The following is a 22,098-nucleotide window of genomic DNA, read 5'->3' as shown; positions in this document are numbered from 1 at the left end:
GACTTCCTTCCTTTCTCCCTCCCTCCCCCAACATCAAGAAGGAAGGAAGGAAGGAAGAATGAGAGAGAGACAGAAAGATAGAAAAAGGAAAGGTAGGAATGAGTGAATGTAAGAAGGGAAGAATGGAGAAAGCTAGGAGGGAGGGAGATATAGAGAGAAACAAAGGAAATAAAGGAAAACGTGATTTCATCAGTACATGTTAATAGGCTATGGTATAGTCCTTTCAGGATTGTTTTTACATCATCATAAATGACACTTATTTTATTGACAGCTACGTACGTCACCTTCTTGGCTTCAGTAATATATCAGTATGACACTGAACGACAGATGTGTGTGAGATCAAAGACGAATCTCAAAGCTGAAATTCCGAAACTAATTCGTAGTTTCAAAGCTGAACAGTCTTGAAAATGGCAATGATGGGAATATGCAACCAAATGGCCTACAATATGAGCCAGTATGATCCCAAGATATTATCTCCGCTAGTTGCTTTTCACGCTGTAACATCGTTATCAGCAACGTTTCTCAATCTCCTTGTCTTGGTCACAATCTGTAAGACTTCCTCGCTACAAACGCCTTCGAGGATTCTGTTATGTTCATTATCCTTGACAGATCTTTGCATTGGACTCATTGCTCAACCAGTTACGATGACTTTTTATCTCTCAGCCTTCAACAACTGGCCTGAAGCATTTTGCATCTCTTGGGTGATGATGACTCGAATAGGATACTCTATGGGGATGACAGCCTTCGTGACTTTAACAGCAATGAGCTTCGATAGATACCTGGCCATTACCACCAAAACGAGATACGCGACTTTAGTCACAAGGAAAAGAACCTTAAGCCTGGTGATTTTTCTGTGGATTTTCGCGACCCTTGCTACGATAACTGGCCTTCATTTTCTCCCAGGAAAAGATAAATTCGGCTTGTTGTTCGCAGTGTCTTTCCTCTTTCTGCTAGTCACTGCATTCTCGAATTTATCATCTTTTTATCACCTTAAAAAGATGTCAACAAGTGTGTCACAAACTACAAGACTGCCAACCAATTCCTACAACAATATCACCAAATACAAACGCTCTGTAGAAACCGTTCTCATGATTCTCGCGCTCAATCTACTGACTTATATTCCAATGGTAATCTTAAGCATTGTAACTGCTTCAACGACCATCGAAAACAGCGTGGCTGTCTTTCAGTACATAGGTTTTTTTCTGTCGTTCAGTTCGACAGCGAGCCCTATTTTTTATCTTTGGCGAATGAGAGACTTGCGAGATGCAACGAAATCGATATTAGGTTATGTTACTCCTGCTACGAGGCAAATGTAACTTGTCTCCTTACTCGGCTTCACATGTGAGAGGAGTTTGTTCGGTGTCTCTCTTGATGCGAGGGATTTTATCCGGGTATGTCTCTGGTTTTTCTCCAAACTCAGCAATTTCAATTGAAATTCGATCTTTGAGATCATTGCACTGACTTAGATCAGCCCAGAGGTTGTTCAAGAGTTCGATCTCTGGGGTGCCCTAACTTAGATCAGCACATAAGTTGTTTCAGGATTGAAACAAAAACAAAAGGAAGGAAGGAAAGAAGGAAAAAAGAAGCAAGCAAGCAAGCAAGGAAGGACGGAAGCAAAGAATGAAGCTGAAGGAATGAAGCAGGAAGGAATCAAACAAGAAAGCAAAAAAACAAAGCAAGGAAACAATAAAGTAACAAAGCAAGCAAAGGAGGAAGTGAAAACAAAGAGAGAAATACAAAAAGAGAGAAAATGGAACGCATAACGAAAATGAGAGAAAGATATTTTCACAGGAAAAAAAACTAATAATGTTATTTTTTTGTGCCAATCATTTATTCCCTCGTGCACGTTTTTTCTTCTTATCTCACCATCAGTCATTTTGCCATTTCTTCTGAAGGCATCATCATCACAATGTCTTCACGGAATGAACAAATAACCCCTGCAAGAACCGAATTATTGCGTGAACAGCAAAGTATAAACATCGAAGTAGACTCAAGAGTACTATTGTATAACTGAAAAGTTTAGTCCGGTGTGTGGGCTGTGAGAAGAGGAGAGGCTAAATTTAAAGTTACAGCACTATATACATCAACTTGGTGACTTTGCTCTTAAAAATTAAATTTAACTTTTTTTCGGAATTTATAATAGACTCAACAAAATTACTCCATTCTGATTGAACAAGAGGAGTACAATTAAATCCCAAATTGTATTCTGTAGAGTACCAATTAAGTTGCTCAATTTTTTTGAGTGTATTATAAACAAAAAATGGCACAATCTTCTCGTATAATTCTGAATTTATAGATACTCGTGATGTTTTGAAAGTTCTCAAATTGGACTCGCCTAAAGGCTCGTCCAATTTTGAAAACATTCAAAACATCACTCGAGATCGTGCGATTTCCTATACAAATTACCTCACAAGGACTCAATGAAGACATAAAACTGTACTTATGATTTATTTAGCGATGAGTTTGAAGATACTGCATGAGTACTATAGAGCGTTTTCAATCACATGTCATTTACTGGTGACAGAATGGCTTTCTATGCCAATCAAAAAGCAATCCTTATGACAATGTTAACATATCAAACAATGAGTGTCAAAGCTCTCTTTCCCGGTCTTAAAAAAAGAGACTGGGGAGAAGCTTGTTTTTTTCGTATTTTTTGTAGTTTTTTCTTGTTTTTCGTCTTCGCCAAGCTCGCAAATGTCTCTCAGCCGTTTCGCTAGCCGACGAAAATGCTTATCCGCCATCTTTGACCTCAGGGTAAAGAACCGCAATCCAAATATGGAATTATATGATTCCAGATATGGAGTGACCTTTCTCAACTCCAACTTTGACACTAATGTATGGAGCAAAACTTGATATGACTACCAATAATACATTTCTGAGCAAAAAAAGGAGTATTAGAGCATTTTTCAAAGTGCCTATAACACCTGAATAAATATTTTCAGCATTGATTCTACATGAAGTAAATAGTTAAATGATAAAATATTTTACATGATTAGAGTAATGCATCTTGAAGATATCCTTTGACGTCACATCATTAGCATATTTGAAGTATAAACCTTGATATCTCTAAGATTTATCACTCAAATCATATTAAAAATATTTTACCATTCAACTATTCACTTCATGTAGAATCAATGCTGAAAATATAGTGACATAGGCACTTTAAACAAGCTGTGGGCGAAAATGTTTCCTATTTTTTAGTGTAAATGTACGGCGAAAACTCGCAGGTTTATATCTAATGCCAACCAAGATGGCGGCCAAATTTCAAAGAAAAAAATTCATGAAAACAAACTCAGTTTAGACATGTATAAATCGAAAAAAATACCATAATTGTCAGGATTCATAATAATACTTCAATTGCTTGTCTCTTTTGAAACATTTTCTGGCGTCTGTTAAAATGTTTCTAAAATTCTAAGCCAGTGACCAGCAGTTCAATTATGTCTACAGTCAATTCAAAAAATGTTGTCGTAGACCAATTCAAGCCTACGCAACTGGACAGAAAGGAACTCTTGGTAACAATCATTACAGCCGAGTTGACTGCATAATTTTATCTGACTAGTTATGCCTAGTTTACAGCACGAACCTTCGTAGGCGAGCGGGAAGTGTTGAAGGAGACGTTTTTTTAATGCAATATTTTCGGAATTGTGAACTGAATCATAACTACTTTGTTTTTCTTTCCCTAAACCCGAAGACATGCATTTGATGGATTGTTTCTCGCCATTATTATCTTATTACTAGCGGGGAACAATTAATACAGAACGAATATTTAACCGCTTCATTGATTTTTACCCATATTCCTTTCGGTCCAGTCGCGTAGGCTTGAGCCGGTCGACGACAACGTTTTTTGAATTGACTGTAAATCGAATTTACAAACATGTACAATTACACTAAAATGTTTGATTTGGTTAAAATTCTACTGTTCACTTCTATGACTTTTGAAACTCGTAATGTTAGTTTAGACAAAGTGTTAAGTTAGGACAGTACATAAAGAAAAGAAAATTTGCACAACTCGCCAGCGACAGGGCAGAAAACGGTTTTGGTCTTTCGCCATAGGGAAAGCTTTACGTATTTAAGCTCAATATTTTGTAAACACGTTCTTTTGGAGCCAAATAGCAAAATATCAAATGCGACCAAAATTTATTGAATGCGTATTTGAGATTTAAAGCCGTGTACTTTGGGAGAGGTTATATTTTGATCAGCAGAAAAAACTGACATTTTCGAGAATACTAAGGAGATTTACTTTAATAATTCGACAAAATTTCGTCACAAGTTTCGAGCAGCAGTGACACAAATGAAACGCTTAAAAATTTGGAGTATTAAACTCAGTTAAATAAAAAAAATCGTGAAAGTGGCGGGCTTATCGTTTTTCTGCCCTGTCCTCCCCAGCTGATCTGAAAGTTGTTGTGAAGGCTGTGAAAATTGAACAGCAAAAAAGAAAAATCTTTTTCACCATCGCAATAAACCTCTATTTCAAGAGGAAAAGTGACAGCTCAGTTTTGCAAATGTTTCTCGAATCTGATTGGCTAACAGATTTCTCTCACATCAGCTTGGCGAAAACAAAACAGCGTAACGATCTAAAATATCCTACGCTATTAAAGTCATAGTTATCATACGGTTATTTAAAACATGTCAAGTTTATAGCATTCATCATTTATTTTGGGTTGTTATTTTCTTGGTTTATGACGACAAGAGAAAACGCAGACTTTTATTGCTGAGTGACCGTCCATCAAGCGTTGAAAGAGTGCTGTAAGACTCTATTATTTGTGGAAGCCCAAAAGATCTTAAAGATATTAAAAAAACTATACTGTAATTGAAGTGGTTGAAGTGGTCTTGGTTTATGACGACAAGAGAAAACGCAGACTTTTATTGCTGAGTGACCGTCCATCAAGTGTTGAAAGAGCGTTGTAAGACTCTATTATTTGTGGAAGCCCAAAAGATCTTAAAGATATTAAAAAAACTATGCTGTAATTGAAGTGGTTGAAGTGGTCTTGGTTTATGACGACAAGAGAAAACGCAGACTTTTATTGCTGAGTGACCGTCCATCAAGTGTTGAAAGAGTGCTGTAAGACTCTATTATTTGTGGAAGCCCAAAAGATCTTAAAGATATTAAAAAAACTATACTGTAATTGAAGTGGTTGAAGTGGTCTTGGTTTATGACGACAAGAGAAAACGCAGACTTTTATTGCTGAGTGACCGTCCATCAAGTGTTGAAAGAGTGCTGTAAGACTCTATTATTTGTGGAAGCCCAAAAGATCTTAAAGATATTTAAAAAACTATACTGTAATTGAAGTGGTTGAAGTGGTCTTGGTTTATGACGACAAGAGAAAAGGCAGACTTTTATTGCTGAGTGACCGTCCATCAAGCCTTGAAAGAGTGCTGTAAGACTCTATTATTTGTGGAAGCCTAAAAGATCTTAAAGATCTTAAAAAAAACTATACTGTAATTGAAGTGGAAACATTTAAAACAAAAAGTGTATACACATTATATGTAATATACACTTATTTCAATGAAGTTAGTCACCAGAAAAGCTATAAAGCTGAGGCCGACAAGGATTATGGGTAGATTCATTTTACACGTTCAACCGCTTGATAACTGTTCATGGACTCGCGAATCTTTTACAGGTTACAGTCTCACCTCTTCTGAGCATCATCGAGCTGCAGTTTGTATTAAAAAAGGCTTCGTATATATATGCTTTTTTTGATATGAAAAGTTTCCCATGATGCTCAGTGATCTCAGCTTTCTAGGTTTTTGTTGACTAACTTTATTGAAATAAGTGTATACACTATATACATTCATATATTAAATTAAACTCTATTTATATCCGTCTTTAAGTTATAAGTGAAAGGCTCATCCTCCTGACCAAATACGACATTCTGATTCGTTATTAAGCTTATAAATTATTAATGAATTTGAGAAGAAGATAAAAAAAACTGCAAGACAGCGCGTTGGTAGAGTCTTTTAAGAAGACAAAAGAATAAGAGGGTGTTATTCCCCCGAGGAACAAAAATATATGTAGAACCTATTATTTTTGTACAAATTTGCTAGATATTTGGGAAGGTTGCAAGACTTTATTAAACCTGGAACACTGTGGAAGGAAAGACTGTGGATTCAGAAACTGGAAAGAATTTCCCTGGAAGTTCATCCTTTATACAGAAGGAATACTATATTTTCAAGCCATTTTCCGAAAGAAAATTTGACTTTTGATAAAGAAGAAAGTTTCCATTGCTTTAAACATCGTTGATTTTAACTGCAGAGAAAATTTTCCTCAACAATTATCAAAGAACATTTCATCTTTGAACCAGAAGAAACCTTTAATTTGCAGGCCATTTTCCCCGGGGAGAAATGTGACTCTTTATCAAAAAGAAAACACTTCCATCGCTGCAAACATCGTTGGTTTTAACTTTGGAGAGAATTTTCTTTGGCAATTATCAAAAAGTATTTTATCTTTTACCCAAAAGGAATATTTTCCTACCATTTTCTTAAAAATAACTGTGATTTTGATCAAGAAATAATTTTGAATAAAGGAAGATGATAATACCAATCTGTAATAATATGGATTACTCCATGGATGAGTACGTCCCCGATATTTTTTCTCCTTTAGTTGTGCTCCATTTCTTAACTTCGCTGTCTGCAATTCTTCTAAATCTCTTAGTCATGGTGACAATCTACAGGACCACATCGCTACAGACACCTTCGAGGTTATTGCTATGCTCTCTGGCACTCGCTGACCTTCTCTTAGGACTTGTAGCTCAACCAGCGACTGCTCTTTTCTACCTTTCAGCGTTCAGCAACTGGTTGGACATCTTTTGTGTTTCATGGGTAGTTATGACGCAAGGGGGATATTCTATTGGAGCCGTTTCGTTCATGACTTTGGCGGCTATGAGTGTAGACAGATGTTTAGCGATCAAGATCAAAAATAGGTACAAATTAACGGTGACGAAGCGAAGAACCTTTATCCTCATCGTTGTAGTTTGGGTGTTCACGGCTACATCCATGAATACGGGTTTGTTGTTTTTTAATTCTAAGCAACGTCAATACAACACCTTTATAGTTTCATTTATTTTACTTCTGGTTATAAGTGTCTCGTTTTCGCTTGCTTATTGCTCGTTGAAGAAGATATCAGTGAGAATGTCGCAAGCAAGTCAAATAAGGACAACGGCGAACAAAGTGGGACCAATGCAAGATGCTAGTCCATGTCAAAGACAAACAACATTAGAGCATTCAGTACGAGAACCAGACCCAAGCAAAAGAGCCCAGTCTTCATCGCCGTTCAACGTGAATAAATATAAAAAATCACTTAACACAATGCTTATGATCCTACTTCTCAACCTAGTAGTTTACCTACCCTTGCTTTGTTTCAGCATCGCAGAAGTGATGGTTTCGATTCCAAGACAACACAGTATTGTCTATTTCCAATATAACGGTATGTTAATGGCATTTAATTCAACTTTGAATCCAATCTTTTATCTTTGGCGAATGAAGGATTTGAGAAGAGCGTTAAAGGCACTTTTGACGCGGAGAACAGCAACGAACGAGTGATTGAATCTGTTTTAAATTGATTCAAACTATCTTTTATCTCTGGCGAATGAAGGATTTGAGGAAAGCGTTAAAGGCACTTTTGAAGCGGAGAACAGCCACGAACGAGTGATTGCATCTGTTTTAATTTGATTCAAACTATCTTTTATCTCTGGCGAATAAAGAATTTGAGAAACGCGTTAAAGGCACTTTTGACGCGGAGAACAGCAAAGAATTCATAGGTTTTTGTAAAATGTATTGGAACTGATTTAAACTGGTTAATGGATTGACTTTGGTATATATGGCCGATGATGAACAGTAACATTGTATGGCAAGCCTCTTGCTTTTTCATTCTCACGGGAAAGTTTACAAGCATGCTGTACGTTTTTGTTTTTTTTCACTTTGGAACTCTTCGCAAGGACTCCGTCTAATCTCAGTTATTTAACATTATTAGTTCGCTTTTCTAAGTTTAATTTTGGAATTTAAAAATTGATTTTTGCAGAGGGAGGCGTCAGAGAAACTGGATGGAGAAAAACCTCGAAACACAGGAGAGAACCAACAAGCAACTCTTACGACACCGAGGCGGGACTCCATCCCGAGTCGCATTTGTCAGAGGCGAGCGCTCTCACCGCTACACCACCTGGTTTCGCAAAGTTTTCACTTCTTACACGAAAATCAAATTTTAGTTTGTAAAGAATGTAAATATTTTATTATTGAATCAATCATTTGAAAGAAGATTTTTTGAATGAAGAATTTTTAATAAATATTAGAAAAAAAGCGAAAGAGCTTTTATTATATTTCCAATAATTCGATGTCAACCGTTTCAATCTAGATTTATTTTCTTGTCGGTGTGTGCTCAATTGAGATTGCGAAACTTAATTTTTAATATAAAATTGGGATGGTCTGTTTACATGTAGTTATTGATGTAAGGTGAATGAAGAATGGAGACATCTGGTGCTGATATCTTTCGAGATTAAAAGCGGTTTAAATTAAGTTTCGCTGCTCAATTGTAAAGCAACCAAAAACCAAAATCTTTATAAATTAAAAGTGAGAACAAATATAGGCAAACAAACAATCTCATTTATGGCAATAGATCTATGGAAAGACCTACCAGCTTATCTTGAATCTTTAAGTGGCTTTTCCTTCTCAAAACAAGTGAAAGACTACATACTTTCCAAGCGACGTCTGTAATTGCTCGCCACTCCATCAATTCTAATTATTTAAATAACTCTTTTCAAAAGAGACCTATATCTATTTCTTTTCTGTATATTTATTAATATTTTATAATATATTAATTCTTGTGAATGTATACACGATATTCATCATTTAACTTTTCCTAAATGTTCTATTTTTCTCTTTCTAAAATATAATATATATAATCATATTATATATATCTATAACTAGTAAGTGTAATGTTAGATGTCATATATATTCTTTCCTTTATTTATCATTCCTTCCTTATACCTGATTGTAAATAGCAACATAAAATGGCTGGGGGTTAACTAGAAAACTTATGGTTAACTTAACCCTCAGGCTCAAACACTAATTCTAGTATCTATTTTTTTCTTTGTAAATATACATATATATATATATATATATATCCTGCATGATCGTAAATAGATTTCTAATACTATTCGTGGTTAACACGTCGGCCATGTTTGAGGACTTTAACAAAAGAATTGTCAGTTATATCCTCCAACATGGCCGCCGTGTCTTTTGTTATTTAATTCTCTTGGGAATGGTTGAAAACCATCAATATGTTTTTATGTATTATTCTTCTTCTATGAGTAAATAAAGGTTGTATTGTATTGTATTGTATTGTCAATCCCTAATGCCTGGAGGAGAAAGAAAGAAAGAAAGGAAGGAAGGAAGGAAGGAAGGAAGAAGGAAGGAAGGAAGAAGGAAGGAAGGAAGGAAGGAAGGAAGGAAGGAAGGAAGGAAGGAAGGAAGGAAGGAAGGAAGGAAGGAAGGAAGGAAGGAAGGAAGGAAGGAAGGAAGGAAGGAAGCTATATCAGAGTAGGACACCATTTCCAAGACAGGAATGTATGGCAAACCATAGTTAATGGAGCGGAATGGTTAGGAAACCTTTTGTTCTAAGTTTTTGTTCGACTTTATTCGTTGAGAAGGCAAAGTTACTCGGTTTGTGCATAGTATTCGGGAATATAGAAGCTTATTTTTCTTTATAATACACTCTACAAAATTACTCGATTCTGATTGGACAAGAGGAGTACAATTAAATCCCAAATTGTACTCTGTAGAGTCCCAATTAAGTTGCTCAATTTTCTATTACAATAGACCTAATCGGCTAACGCGTTGATATGTACGTTACCACCCAACTCAAACCTTCTGGAAATAGAAGCGTTCGTCTCTACGAATTCAACTGGGAAACCAAAATATAACGAACAATGAAATTTACTCCCATGTGAGTAGTATAGGGAATGGGGGTTCCAGCGCAATCTCAACACGGGCAAGACCCGTGTCAAAAATCCACCTACGGACGACCCCCCACTCCAAGTGTGGTTGAGGGCAACAGCGCACTTAAATATGTTAGTCTATATATGGAGTGCGAAGAATGTAAGAGAACTTTTAAGAAAGAAGCGGATTTGAAAAAGCATTTGAAAATGAAGACGAAGTGTATGAGCAGTTATGATTGTGGATGTGGTAAGAAGTTTGAGACTAAGGTTAAATTGTTTTGGCATTGTCAGGACTGTGAGTACGACTACGACGACCTAAAAAGTGCTTGGTATTAGGTATAAAATATTTCCTATTATATAGATGGAATCCCAAAGCAACTTCAGCACGGTGTCAATACCCGGTAACGGTGAGATTGACGTTAGACAGTTTTGGCGTCAGTCAGAAAGGAAGGTTAAAAGGACTCTCCGAAAAGGTATAGAAGAATTAGGAGCCCTGAAAGCGAGCATAATGGTAGAAGTAAGTTTGTCAAAAGACGAGGTAATGACGACAGCAATGTTGCGATCAAAGTCGTTAGTGATATTAGAATCCACGAATCTGGATAGGTCACTCAGTGAAGCCTTAGAAGCAATAATGGAGTCGCTGTCTAACTACACGAAAGAAGGATCGGGTTGGACAGTAGAGGAGGTTGAAGGAATAGAGATAAGTATAGCCAGGTACGTACCCATACGAGGGGGGAGTTACGTACCGCTACCAACGTGGGTAGAAAGGAAGAAGGCTATTGTAAACGTGAAGAATGAAGACAATCGATGCTTTATGTGGGCAATCAGGTCTGCACTGTATCCAGCAGAGAAGGATCCCTGTAGGACAAGTAAGTATCCCACAGATGATTTAGAGTGGGATGGTGTGGAATTTCCCATGCAGTTGATAGACATCCCCATATTTGAGGAAATAAACGATCTAGCAATTAACGTTTACGGAGTCAGAGAGCAGACGATAGTACCGTTAGTTCTGTCAAAGAGTAAAGGAGAACGAATACACCTTTTCTACCACGGCGGACATTATTCGTGGGTTAAACATATTAGCAGACTATTTTACAGACATACTAAGCACAAAGGCAAAAAGTACTTCTGCGACTGCTGCTTGCTGTCATTTACATCCTTAAATACCCTAAAGAAACACGATGAGATCTGCCGCGGAGTCGAAGAAGTGGCGCAACGGATCCAGATGCCCACAGATAAGAACCTATCGTACTCAGACCATCAAAAGCAGATGCAGGTGCCTTACGTGATATATGCAGACTTTGAGGCGTTGATAACTAAGGAAGAGCAGAAAAGTGGTGCCACGAATAAGGTGGGATTACACGAGATCTGCTCCTTTGGTTACATAGTAGTCAGATCAGATGGTAAGGCCGACCCTCCCGTGATTTACCGAGGTAAGAACGCAGCTAATAAGTTTCTAGAAGTATTGCGAGAAGAGGAGGAAGAGATAAGAGAACAATTAAGACGCCCAAAGAAGATGGTATTTACCAAAGAGAACCAGGAGGCTTTTAACAAGGCAAAAAAATGCCACATTTGTCAACATACGCTTCTTCAGTTTGGAAGACGAGCCAAGAAAGCGTGGGATGAAGATGGAAAGTATCTAGGAGAAGCCCATTTTAAATGCGGGAAGTATGCTAAGAAAGGTGAGAAGCCGGGAAAGCCCTCCACGCACTGCATTCACTGCCACAAAGCATTTGTTGAGGATTTCTATGTGGATAAGGTTAGGGATCACTGCCACATCACTGGTAAATACAGAGGAGCGGCTCATTGGAAATGCAATATAAACTTCAAAGTAAATCCAGACATGGAGATTCCGGTGTTCTTTCACAACCTCCGCGGTTACGACTCCCATTTGCTACTACAAGGAACAGACGGCTCCGACGTCAAATGCATACCCAACAACAAAGAGCGCTACATGTCCGTAACTGTGGGTAAGCTAAAGTTCTTAGATTCGCAGCAGTTTATGGCGGACTCCTTAGCAAACCTCGTAAAGTATAACACCAACTTTCCCATTTCCAGTCAATATGGCGCGGAAAGGAAAGGAGTCTACCCATACGAATACATGGATTCCTGGGATCGATTCAAAGAGTCCCTACCACCCAAAGATCGCTTCTACAGCACCCTAAACGAGTCCGGCATAAAGGATGAGGAGTACCAGCATGCGTTAGACGTGTGGGAAAAGTACTCCTGTGAGAACATGGGGGACTACCACGACATCTACCTACGTTCAGACGTAGTGCTGCTTGCAGATGTTTTCCAAAGCTTCAGAAAGATGGCTATGGAATATTACGGATTGGATCCCGCTAATTTCTACACGGCTCCTGGGCTCAGCTGGAGTGCTTTGTTAAAGAAAACAAATGCGCAGTTGGATCTCCTAACGGAGTACGACATGTATCGGTTTATGGAAGACGGTATTCGTGGCGGCGTATGCGGACCCAGCCGACGTTACGCTCGCGCAAACAACCCCTTAGTAGAGCACGACCCAGAGAAACCAACCACATACATTTACTACCTGGATGCGAATAACCTTTATGGTTGGGCAATGTCACAGTACCTACCTGTGAGAGACTTCGAATGGGATCCAGTGAAGCCGATAGACTTCTACATGCAGGTAGGAAAGGAGGAAGACAAGGGTTACGTCTTAGAAGTGGATCTGGAGTACCCAGAGCGCCTGCACGACGAACACAATGAGTTCCCCTTAGCACCAGAAGCGATAGAGATACCATTTAAGCAGCTAAGTCCGCTGCAAAAGCAAATGTGCCCTGGTTACAAACCGTACAGGAAACTAACTATGAACCTGATGGATAAGAAGAAGTATGTGGTACATTACCGCAACCTGCAGTTCTACGTGCGACACGGAATGCGCGTAGAGAAGATCCACAGAGTCCTAAAATTCACGCAGGAACCCTGGATGCGCCCCTACATTGACTTTAACACGCAAAAGCGTACCGCAGCGAAAAATGACTTCGAGAAAAACCTCTTCAAACTGATGAACAACAGCGTGTTCGGAAAGACAATGGAGAACATCCGCAAGCGCGTAAAAGCGTAAAAATAGTCAGCACCAAAGAGGAAGCAGAAGCATACGTGTCACAGCCAGGCTTCGTTAGATACGTAGAAATGCTGAACTTCTACGTGATTCACATGAAAAGGGCAAACCTCTTACTAAACAAGCCCGTTTACACAGGCTTTACGGTGCTGGATCTATCGAAGCTGCTTATGTATGAGTTCTACTACGATAAGCTTAAGCCAAAGTACGGAGACCGCTGTCGCCTCCTGTACACAGACACCGACTCCCTAATTCTAGAAGTGCAAACGGAAGACGTTTACAAAGACTGCCTCCCCGACATAGACGAGTACGACACCAGCGGTTACCCGAAGGAGCACTTCCTTTACTCTGCGAAGAATAAGAAGGTAATAGGGAAGATGAAAGACGAAATGTTAGGAAAACCCATAGTAGAGTACGTGGGTCTGAAACCAAAGATGTACAGCGTGCTAAAGTTAGACGGCGTAGAAAAGAAAGCTAAAGGCGTAAAAAAGTACGTGGTTAAGAAGGACATTACGCACGAGTCCTACCTCAACGTATTACGAACACGCAAGGAACAGCGGCATAAGATGAACAGCCTGCGCAGCTATGGTCATCAGATACATAACGTCACGCAGGAGAAGGTGTCACTGTCTGCATTTGACGGTAAGCGATGGATGTGTGATGACGGAGTGCATACGATAGCATTCGGACATCACACGATAAGCAGTTCTTCCATGACGAACCCACGTGTGGGGCCATCGTGAAGATAATACAAGATGGGCTGACCCTTCTTAGCTATTACGCTTCGGATCTGGTAAGTTTCCAAAGACCAATTAGGATCCGTAGCTCTTTTGGATCCTCCTTCTAATTCACCCGGTCCGTAGAGATATCGGACCGTGACATTACCTAATTTCTTTTCATGGGGGAAGACCGCCCTCGAACTTCTGACGTAGGACTTGTGTTCCACGTGTTTCTTTTTTATGGCATCCCTGGGTTTCATTCCCGTAGCCCTGGCCGCCTCGTTGTTCAAAGCCGCGACGACCTGGGGGAGCCTCTGAGTCCATTCCCTGTTGCGTTTGGAGGGATCTTCCAGCTCTTTCCAATACTGGTACCCAAAGAGGCGCTCGGCCAAGGTCTTATTAAATCTTTCGACGATGCTCTGACCCCTGTGGTACTCAGCTTCGGCTCTCCTAATCTTAGTGCTGTGGTCTTTCAGGGTCTTGGTAACCACGCCCATAAACTCTGTCCCCGCATCCACTTGCAGCAGCTTAGGCCATTTCAAGACGCGCTTATAAATCCTACCTAGGGCTTCTGCGACTTCCCCAGAATCCTTGCTGGTTATGGGTTCGGCGTCCTTGTATCTGCTTGCGATATCAACTACGGTCAAAGCGTATCTATAGGTCTTCTTTCTCACCTTGTCGTGCGGTAAGAAAAGCAAATCTGCCTGATGAACTTCATTGGGGGTATTTACGGTGAAGCTGGGTCTGGGAATGTACTTAGGCACGGGAAGATAAACCTGCCAGAGGGTTTGTTTTCTTAGCCAGTTCTTAGCCGTTTCATCTGATACCCTGGCCGCGGTCGCGAGTTTCTTGATAGCTGATGCTCCTCTCCAATAGCCTTCAGGCCCATAGTAAATCCTTTTGAGTTTGTCCTCTGTTCGGCCCATTATATAAATTTGATTCAAGCGAAGGATAGGACAAGATTGATATTGCGTCCGTTGAAATCCAGCGTCTTTCCGTCCACCTTGATGGTGATGTTTATGCTTTCTACCAAATTAGACAAATCATAGCTTAAAGAAATGGGAGTGCATTCTACCAGGTCAAATGGATTACCTTTGGGTAGAAACTTGGACATAAGAGAAGACTTTTCTCCATTGTTGTAACTATGGACTAAATCGCAATAGACTTCGTAAGAGGATGCAACTTTCCATTTCACAGGTATGGCTGTGTTGGTAATTGTCTTGCCCGAGGCACATAATAAAGATCCCAATGGGTCAGACTTTCCAAAAGTCATTGAATAATTTGACATATTATGTTTGAGGGTCATTTCGTGCGGCAATCCTGTGGTGAGAGTATAACCGTGTTTTGCTAATTCCTTGGCCAGTGTGATTGGCGTATAATGTCCATCGGGCAGCAATACGGCTTGATAGTTAGATCCTCCTGTATGCTCAGTGACTATGCCCCTAATCAGGTTATACCAAGAATTGTACAAAGAGCAACTTATGAGCCGAACCTTATGGGCTTTAATGGGGGGATTTAAATAAGTGGTAAAGTTATTTTTATCGCTTTCCAAAAAGAAGATCATTATATTAGATACGCCAAAGCTACGCCTCCCGCCAGCCCTGCGACTCCTACAAAGACCAATTCATTGTCTTTTTGTTTCTTAGAAGGCTGGTAGTAATTCTTGAACTGAGGCTTTCTCATTCTAAAGTCGGGGTGCGCCTGCGCATAGAGCTTAAAGGCGTAGTCTGTGTTTTCGAAGTTCTTATCCGCCTGCATTTTGTCTTGGTAGTTCTTATCCAACCAATCCCTGTAAGCTTGTCTTTTTTCATTCCAAGCCGCCACGTCTCGCTGATATTTCTCCAGCGCTAAGTCGTGTCTCTTCCTTTCGGCGGCTAAATCTCCGCTTTTGTCGCCTCTGACTAATCTATCCAAATACTGACCACCATAATTAGCTCCAGTGAATGCTAAAGCTGCAATAACTCCACCTGCGACCACGCTAGCCATTTATACATTAGGAATGTACTTTTCCTTCCGTAGGTAATTCTTTGCCATGATAGCCCCGCCTACGGCAGCGGTCATTTTAGCAAAATTAGCAAAGCTCTTGCTTGGGTCTTCAGTAAAGTCTTCTTTGAGCACTTTCTTACCTACCCAACCAATACCCGCAACGATGGAAGTAATGATAGCTGCTTCTTCAACAGTTTTCAATAACGCGGTTGACATTATATTACAGAGCGAGAAGGAAAATCTAGGTCGCCACGGGTGATAAATTTACTCCATTTCAGGGATCTTACTTTTTCTAACCTCCACAGGTGCGTGCACGGGCGCGTGATATGTTGGTGGTTCTACTTTTGGCTTTGCTGCCCGCCATTGTAAGTAAAGGCTGCCTGCTGCTATAGCGACTCCTAACGCGCCAATGACGTATCCCGGATTAATAAAGGATTCCTCTTCTTTTTCCTCCACCTTTTCTTCTTTTTTGGCTTTGTTCTTTTTATTCATCTCCGCGAGCTTCTTTCCGGCAGCGACTCTGCCTGGAGATTTAGCCTTGGTAATCTTGGTATCTTCTACGGGTGGTTGTTCTTCGGTGCCACTCATCTTATATTAAGGGACTTGAAGGACTTGACAAGTAACTTGATGACGACTTGACAATGACTTACGGACGACTTGACAACGACTTGACTAAGTACTTGAGGCGACTTGACAACGACTTGACTAAGTACTTGAGGCGACTTGACAACGACTTGACTAAGTACTTGAGGCGACTTGATCAGGTACCTCAGCAAGTGCTGCCTGGAAGACCTTTTCGACTTCTCTATCCTTCTTGAAGTCCTTCCAAGATGTTCCGAAGGAACCTAGTACCTCCTTCAAGTCGACATGCTGAGCTACGTGAAGTGCCGCAGAGGCGACTGCCATTAACTTACCGCACTTCAAAGACAACCACCCGCAGGTTATCTTAAGTTCTTGGGATATGACATAGTCATCTCTTATGTCCTTCCGCAGTTGCTCCACGTCGTCTATGGGCAGCGCAAGTCCAAGCAATTTAGTTGCAAGTCGGATAGCGGAGTCTGCTACGGCGTCCGTGGTCTTACTTGCAAGGGCGGCCTCGTACCTCTTATGGAACTTCTTAACTTCCTCTTCTGACAACTTATTAACCTGCTCATGGGTAAGTTCCTTGCCTATCATTTCTTTACACTTCCCAGAAGACACAAGAATGTTAAGTTGTTCCTTGAGGTTACTTTCATCTAGCTGCGTGGGGACTTCATCTAAGAGCTGCTCAATGTCCATATACATTAGGAATCATAGATTCCAACCGTGTAGGGAAACCTCAAAGAGAAGATCATCTTGGAATGTTGGTGCGTCTTTAAATGCCGCATGTATTCATGCAACTGTTCCTTGGATATCTCACCGCCGTAGTCGCTCAAGATGGTTTCCAGATCACTCCGACTCGGAGTATAAAATACGACAAGTGAACCTATGTTTTCCCTGAAGGGCTTAGAGACGCTGGTAAGCTGCTGCGAAAGCAACCAAACGCTAATATTGTCGTGTCTGCCGCTGAAAGCGAGTTTAACGAGCTCTGACGTGCGTCTCTTTACGTCGTCCCCGCAGGCGATGTCATCCAGTATGAGCAAGGTTTGCGTATCTTTAGGGAATTGCTTATGCCAGAACTTCAAATGGCTGGATAACTCGTTAGGGTCTAAGATATCTACAAAGAAGTCGTCATCTTTCACTCCTATGCCCGTCCAGGTGCGGTTATTCACGTAGGTGGGGCATAATAGCACGATGTAGTCGAAGCGGTATCTAAAGGGTCCTAATAGCTGCTCCACGACGAACTGGGTCTTTCCGCAGCCGGTGGGTCCTACTATCAGAGCATTGCAGGGAATATGGTTCGGATCCATTATATATACGATGGACCCAGTGGACGCAGTTAGAAGGATTGCCACCGACGCAAAAGATAAAAGAGACACCATAGAAATGCAAAGGGAGGAGATCGATCGGCTGAAAGAGCGCGTGCAGGAGTTGTACGATGAAATGTGCGGTCTGAAGCGTGCAGAACGGTTTGGTGCGCTGATAACTATGGCAACGTGGGCTAAGGAGTCCGTTAAGGACTTTATGCGATATCCCCTGTAGAATGTTGACGTTTAGGTTAAATCTTTGTTAAGGATGCCTGGAAACTATTTCAAAGAGTGTCTCAGAATGTTGACGTTTAGGTTAAATCTTTGTTAAGTATATGTGGAAACTATTCCAAAGAATGCCTCAGAATGTTGACGTTTAGGTTAAATCTTTGTTAAGACGTGCCCTTCAAAGGGGTTGTTATTTTTATTTATTATTATTAAATATCCCTAATTATTCTTAATAATAATAAATAAAAATAAGAATGGGATTTGAGACTCTTTGCACAAACCCAACTTTACTATTTTAAGCCGCCTACTAATCCTTACGGGCTTTCCACATATACTTAACAAAGATTTAACCTTATTGTTAACATTCTGAGACACTCTTTGAAATAGTTTCCAGGCATCCTTAACAAAGATTTAACCTAAACGTCAACATTCTGAGACACTCTTTGAAATAGTATCCGGGGCAAAAGAGTCCATTAAGGACTTCATGCGGTATCCCTTATAGTGGTTATTAAATCCTTATTATATATGGAGTGTGAGCGGTGTAACAAGGAGTTCAGCAGCAAGCAAATGTTAAAATACCACGTTGAAAAAAAGGTGTGCGCTAAGAAGGCACGCGAAAGGCGTTGTAAGGAGTGTAATCGACTCTTTAGCAGCGCGCAGATGTTGGATTACCACGTTGATAACCGCGTTTGCCTAAAGAACGTATGTGAGCGCTGCGAGGAGGACAAGAACGACGAATGGCATCGACATCGGTGCCGCGGCAATTACGACCTGCTGAGCGTGGCTTGCGAGGAGCACGGCGACGTTGCTGCACGATGTTGCCCAAAGGAAACCCAAAGGAAGTTAACGCGCCGGAAGAAGGAAATTGACCAGCGCTTTGCGGAGTTTGACTGCGTCGAAGGCGTAAGGTGGGAGGATAGAGAATATTGGGAGGCAACCTGCGAGCGTTGCGGCTGTCAAAGAAGTGACCAGCATATTTGGCAGTGCCTCTACGACGGTCAAGGCGGTTTCAAGGAGTACTTAGATCGCTTTGAGGCCTGGCATGCCGGCAATGAGGCGGCAAGGAAAGCCCGTAGAAGTTAGAAAGGACCTAAGATAGTAAAGTAGGGTTTGTGCAAAGAGTCTCAAATCCCATTCTTATTTTTATTTATTATTATTAAGAATAATTAAGGATATTTAATAATAATAAATAAAAATAAAGACCCCTTTTAAGGGCGCTTGCATAATCTAATAATAATAAATAAAAATAAGGACCCCTTTTAAAGGTATATGCTAGCCTACGCAGCTGCCTTTCTGGGAGGCATTCTAATTACCCTTTCAATATATGGACTGTATTACTTGCGAACTACCTGCCGACTGCATTACCCCTCGTAAGCCGCCGCGTAAAAAATACACCTGCCTTCATTGCGACAGGGTATTCTCCGAAGGATCCTTTGTGGGGCATTGGTGCTCCACGGATCCTAAAGCGCAGCGGACTTTAGCAGACGCGCTTAACTACAAAGAGGAGATGGAGTGACTGTTCTTTCAATGTCAAACTTCCATCGGCCATTTACCTTACCATAGCTGCGTAAGTGGGTGAATTCCTCGCCCTGAATTACGTACCGCACGCAATCCGGCGCCCAAAGGGAATATTCCTTGCCTTCTAAGTCTTTGAGGACTAACCGTAAACGGTCGATGTCTTCGAAGACGACGTAATTTTTTATTTCGTATGCTTTACCGTGGACAAGATCACGCCAATGAGTCAAGCTGAGCTTCATTATACCTATGAAATATTTTTAGGTGCGTTTTCAAAGTGGCGTAGGACTTAAACCGCTTTACACAGCCCTTACAGGGAATACGAATGCCATCCGCATAATCCATGAGGGCACGACAGATGACGTCGTAATCGTTGCTAACCATAGTTAGGTAACCATTTACATCAAGCTGCGCAATTTTTTTGGATTGCTTCGCGGATAAGACGCCGTTTCCTTTTGGGGTTTTCAACTCAATACACAACCCGCGGTATTTCTTGTGGGCGTTAAGGATTAAAAGGTCTGGCTGGCCGGCTTGGTAGCCTTTTCGCCAGCAGGTTATTCGCTTGCTGTCAGAATCCTGCAGCTCGCCAAGGCCTGGTGCTATGATGAATTCAGGGTAAAACCTACGCATGTAATCGACTACCTTTGCATGCAGGTCAGCTTCATTTTCTATCTTAAAAACTAATTTATTCGGGCTGTCGAAGCGTTTGTCCATCGCATATTTACCCGTCTTTCTCAACGCGGGTAGGACTTCTTCGAGGACCCAATCTTGGAATTCTTCTGCCTTTGCCATCTTCGAGGAGAATATCAACTGATACAACCCGGATTCGTTCACATACAGGGAATGTGGGTGTGAATTGGAAGGGAGGCGATTCACCTCCATTCTAAGTTCGCTAAGCCTTACCTTGTATTTATCGCGAACGTGCACCTTAATTGCATCTTTTGGGCGTTCGTAGCCCAATGCGGCCGCTACTTCCTTTGCTTTGAAGTACAATTTATCGCCTTGCACGACTTGCAGTTTCGTACCGTTGCTTTCAAATACGCGAAGCATTGTATATTCAAGAAATATTTTAACATTGACGACTTCATTCCTCAGCCGTCCTAGTAGGCAACGCTTTTCAATTGGTTCATTTCTACGCTTAACTGCGCGTCCGACACCACGAAGACGTAGCAGTTTATCTTATCACCGTCGCCCGCGGAGGCATTCTTGGTGCGTTTGATTTCCAATGTTATGCCATCCTGCGTATTTACTAGACGGAGGCCTTGACCATGTAGGTCTTCGTCGTTAATGGTGCGCATGTCAATCCACAGCGCATATTTGTCCTTAAAGAATTCCTCGGGGCTAATTTGGTCGCCAAACTTGCGCATGGCCTCTCTGTACACGTCTGCGGGCTTTATCCCCTGGGAGTAGACCTTGTTTGGAACGCCGTTTATGTTGACCCCCACGTTAGTAATGTTGGGGTTGTGGAACGCTTCGGAGTCGCGCTTACCGGCTTCGTAGGGTTTGGCAAACACCAGCATCAACCCCGTCAAACTACGTCTAGGGAGGTTAATGCTTTGGTTGATAACCTCATCCGTCTTATCCAAGAAGCTAAACGTCTTATACATCACTACGTGGTCGTATAAGAATGCCTTTCCGGAGCTGTATTCCATGCCAGCGCTACGGGCCAGCTCTTCGCTGTACACGGTCTCATACTGCAGCTCTAAGTTGGTAATAGAGTATGGGGTTGTTGTGGTAAGTGCAGTGCTTAGCCCACCAATAATGTTATTAGCATCTGCTAAAGTTACTTCAAACTGTAGCTCGGATAACTGTCTTGGGTAATACGCGCCGTGATTCGTAATCACTTCAAAGTCCAGTGGTATGACATACTTACTACCATAGGCGGTCTTTATTCGCTTTGCGTCTGCCACTGCGGTTTCTCCGCTGCCGTCAGTAGGTTGCGTTTTCGTAGGTGTGCGAACCTTACGTAGAATGACACTACCAATTCCTTGTTCTATCCTTTGCGCGCGGTCAAAGGCTGTCAACCATAAGTCTTTGTACGTGGTATACAGATCGTACCTATTTAAGTCCAGCAAGGATTCCCCGGCGAACTTTACGCGCATCTTAGAAACGATGTTGCGGCCCACGTTGTTAACGATAATCCTTTCATCTGTGGGGCTTGACTGTACCGCTAGGTCAAACCTCAAAGCCAAGGTGCCAGGAACTAAGACTAGGTTATCCGTTAGGCGGGGCACGCCTACGTACAGGGTTTCCCCTGGCTTAGCGCTAGAAGGGGTAAAGGTGACCCGGTGAAAGGTGCGTTCCGCTTTCAGCCCGCCAACCTGCTTAGGTAATACGTTGGGATTTAACTTTGAGCTTATCATATATAATGGAAGTAGAAGGAACGGATTTTGACCCCCTTACCGAAGAAGGCCAAGTCGATATTAACGATGAAGAATTTGATGAATGGACTAAAAACGCGGGGGCAAAGCCTTTGCTTTACGACATGGCCTTGATAAGTAAGTATGGCAATAGGTGGAAAAGCTTCAAGGCAGCCTTGAATCGCATGTGGCAATCAAGGAACCGCGGCAGCCCCGTCCCCGAGTACTTGGAACTTCAAAACACAGACGAAGCAGCCGCGCAGGAAACCGTAGAGTGGGCAATGCAAGAGCTAACGCAGCGCTACGACAACTTTGATGCTGACGACGTAAAGCTTACGGAAAAGGGAAACAAAGTCCTCATAAGCGTCCAAGACTTAAGATTTCCCGACA

At 41.3% G+C, this 22,098-nt stretch overlaps 2 protein-coding genes across 2 annotated transcripts in view; one reads left to right on the top strand and one right to left on the bottom strand.

Annotated features, from left to right (window-relative positions):
• LOC116286959 (nucleolar pre-ribosomal-associated protein 1) overlaps nt 1-22,098 on the bottom strand; it is a 54,362-nt gene that overhangs the window by 14,439 nt on the left and 17,825 nt on the right. The gene's annotated exons all lie outside the window — the stretch shown is intronic.
• Nucleotides 6,553-8,208, top strand: LOC116286961 (uncharacterized). Its single transcript, XM_089037627.1, has 2 exons — nt 6,553-7,423; nt 8,018-8,208. Exons 1-2 carry the CDS (start codon nt 6,553-6,555, stop codon nt 8,206-8,208), a joined length of 1,062 nt encoding a protein of 353 aa, XP_088893753.1.

Source organism: Actinia tenebrosa, unplaced genomic scaffold (genome assembly GCF_029948245.1).
Source record: "Actinia tenebrosa isolate PJP-AT-01 unplaced genomic scaffold, QUT_ActTen_1.0 PGA_scaffold5__44_contigs__length_20552954, whole genome shotgun sequence".
In the NCBI taxonomy this organism is placed as follows: domain Eukaryota; kingdom Metazoa; phylum Cnidaria; class Anthozoa; order Actiniaria; family Actiniidae; genus Actinia; species Actinia tenebrosa.
The sequence above is the reverse complement of the archived record's forward strand: the minus strand, read 5'-3'. Positions and strand labels throughout refer to the sequence as shown.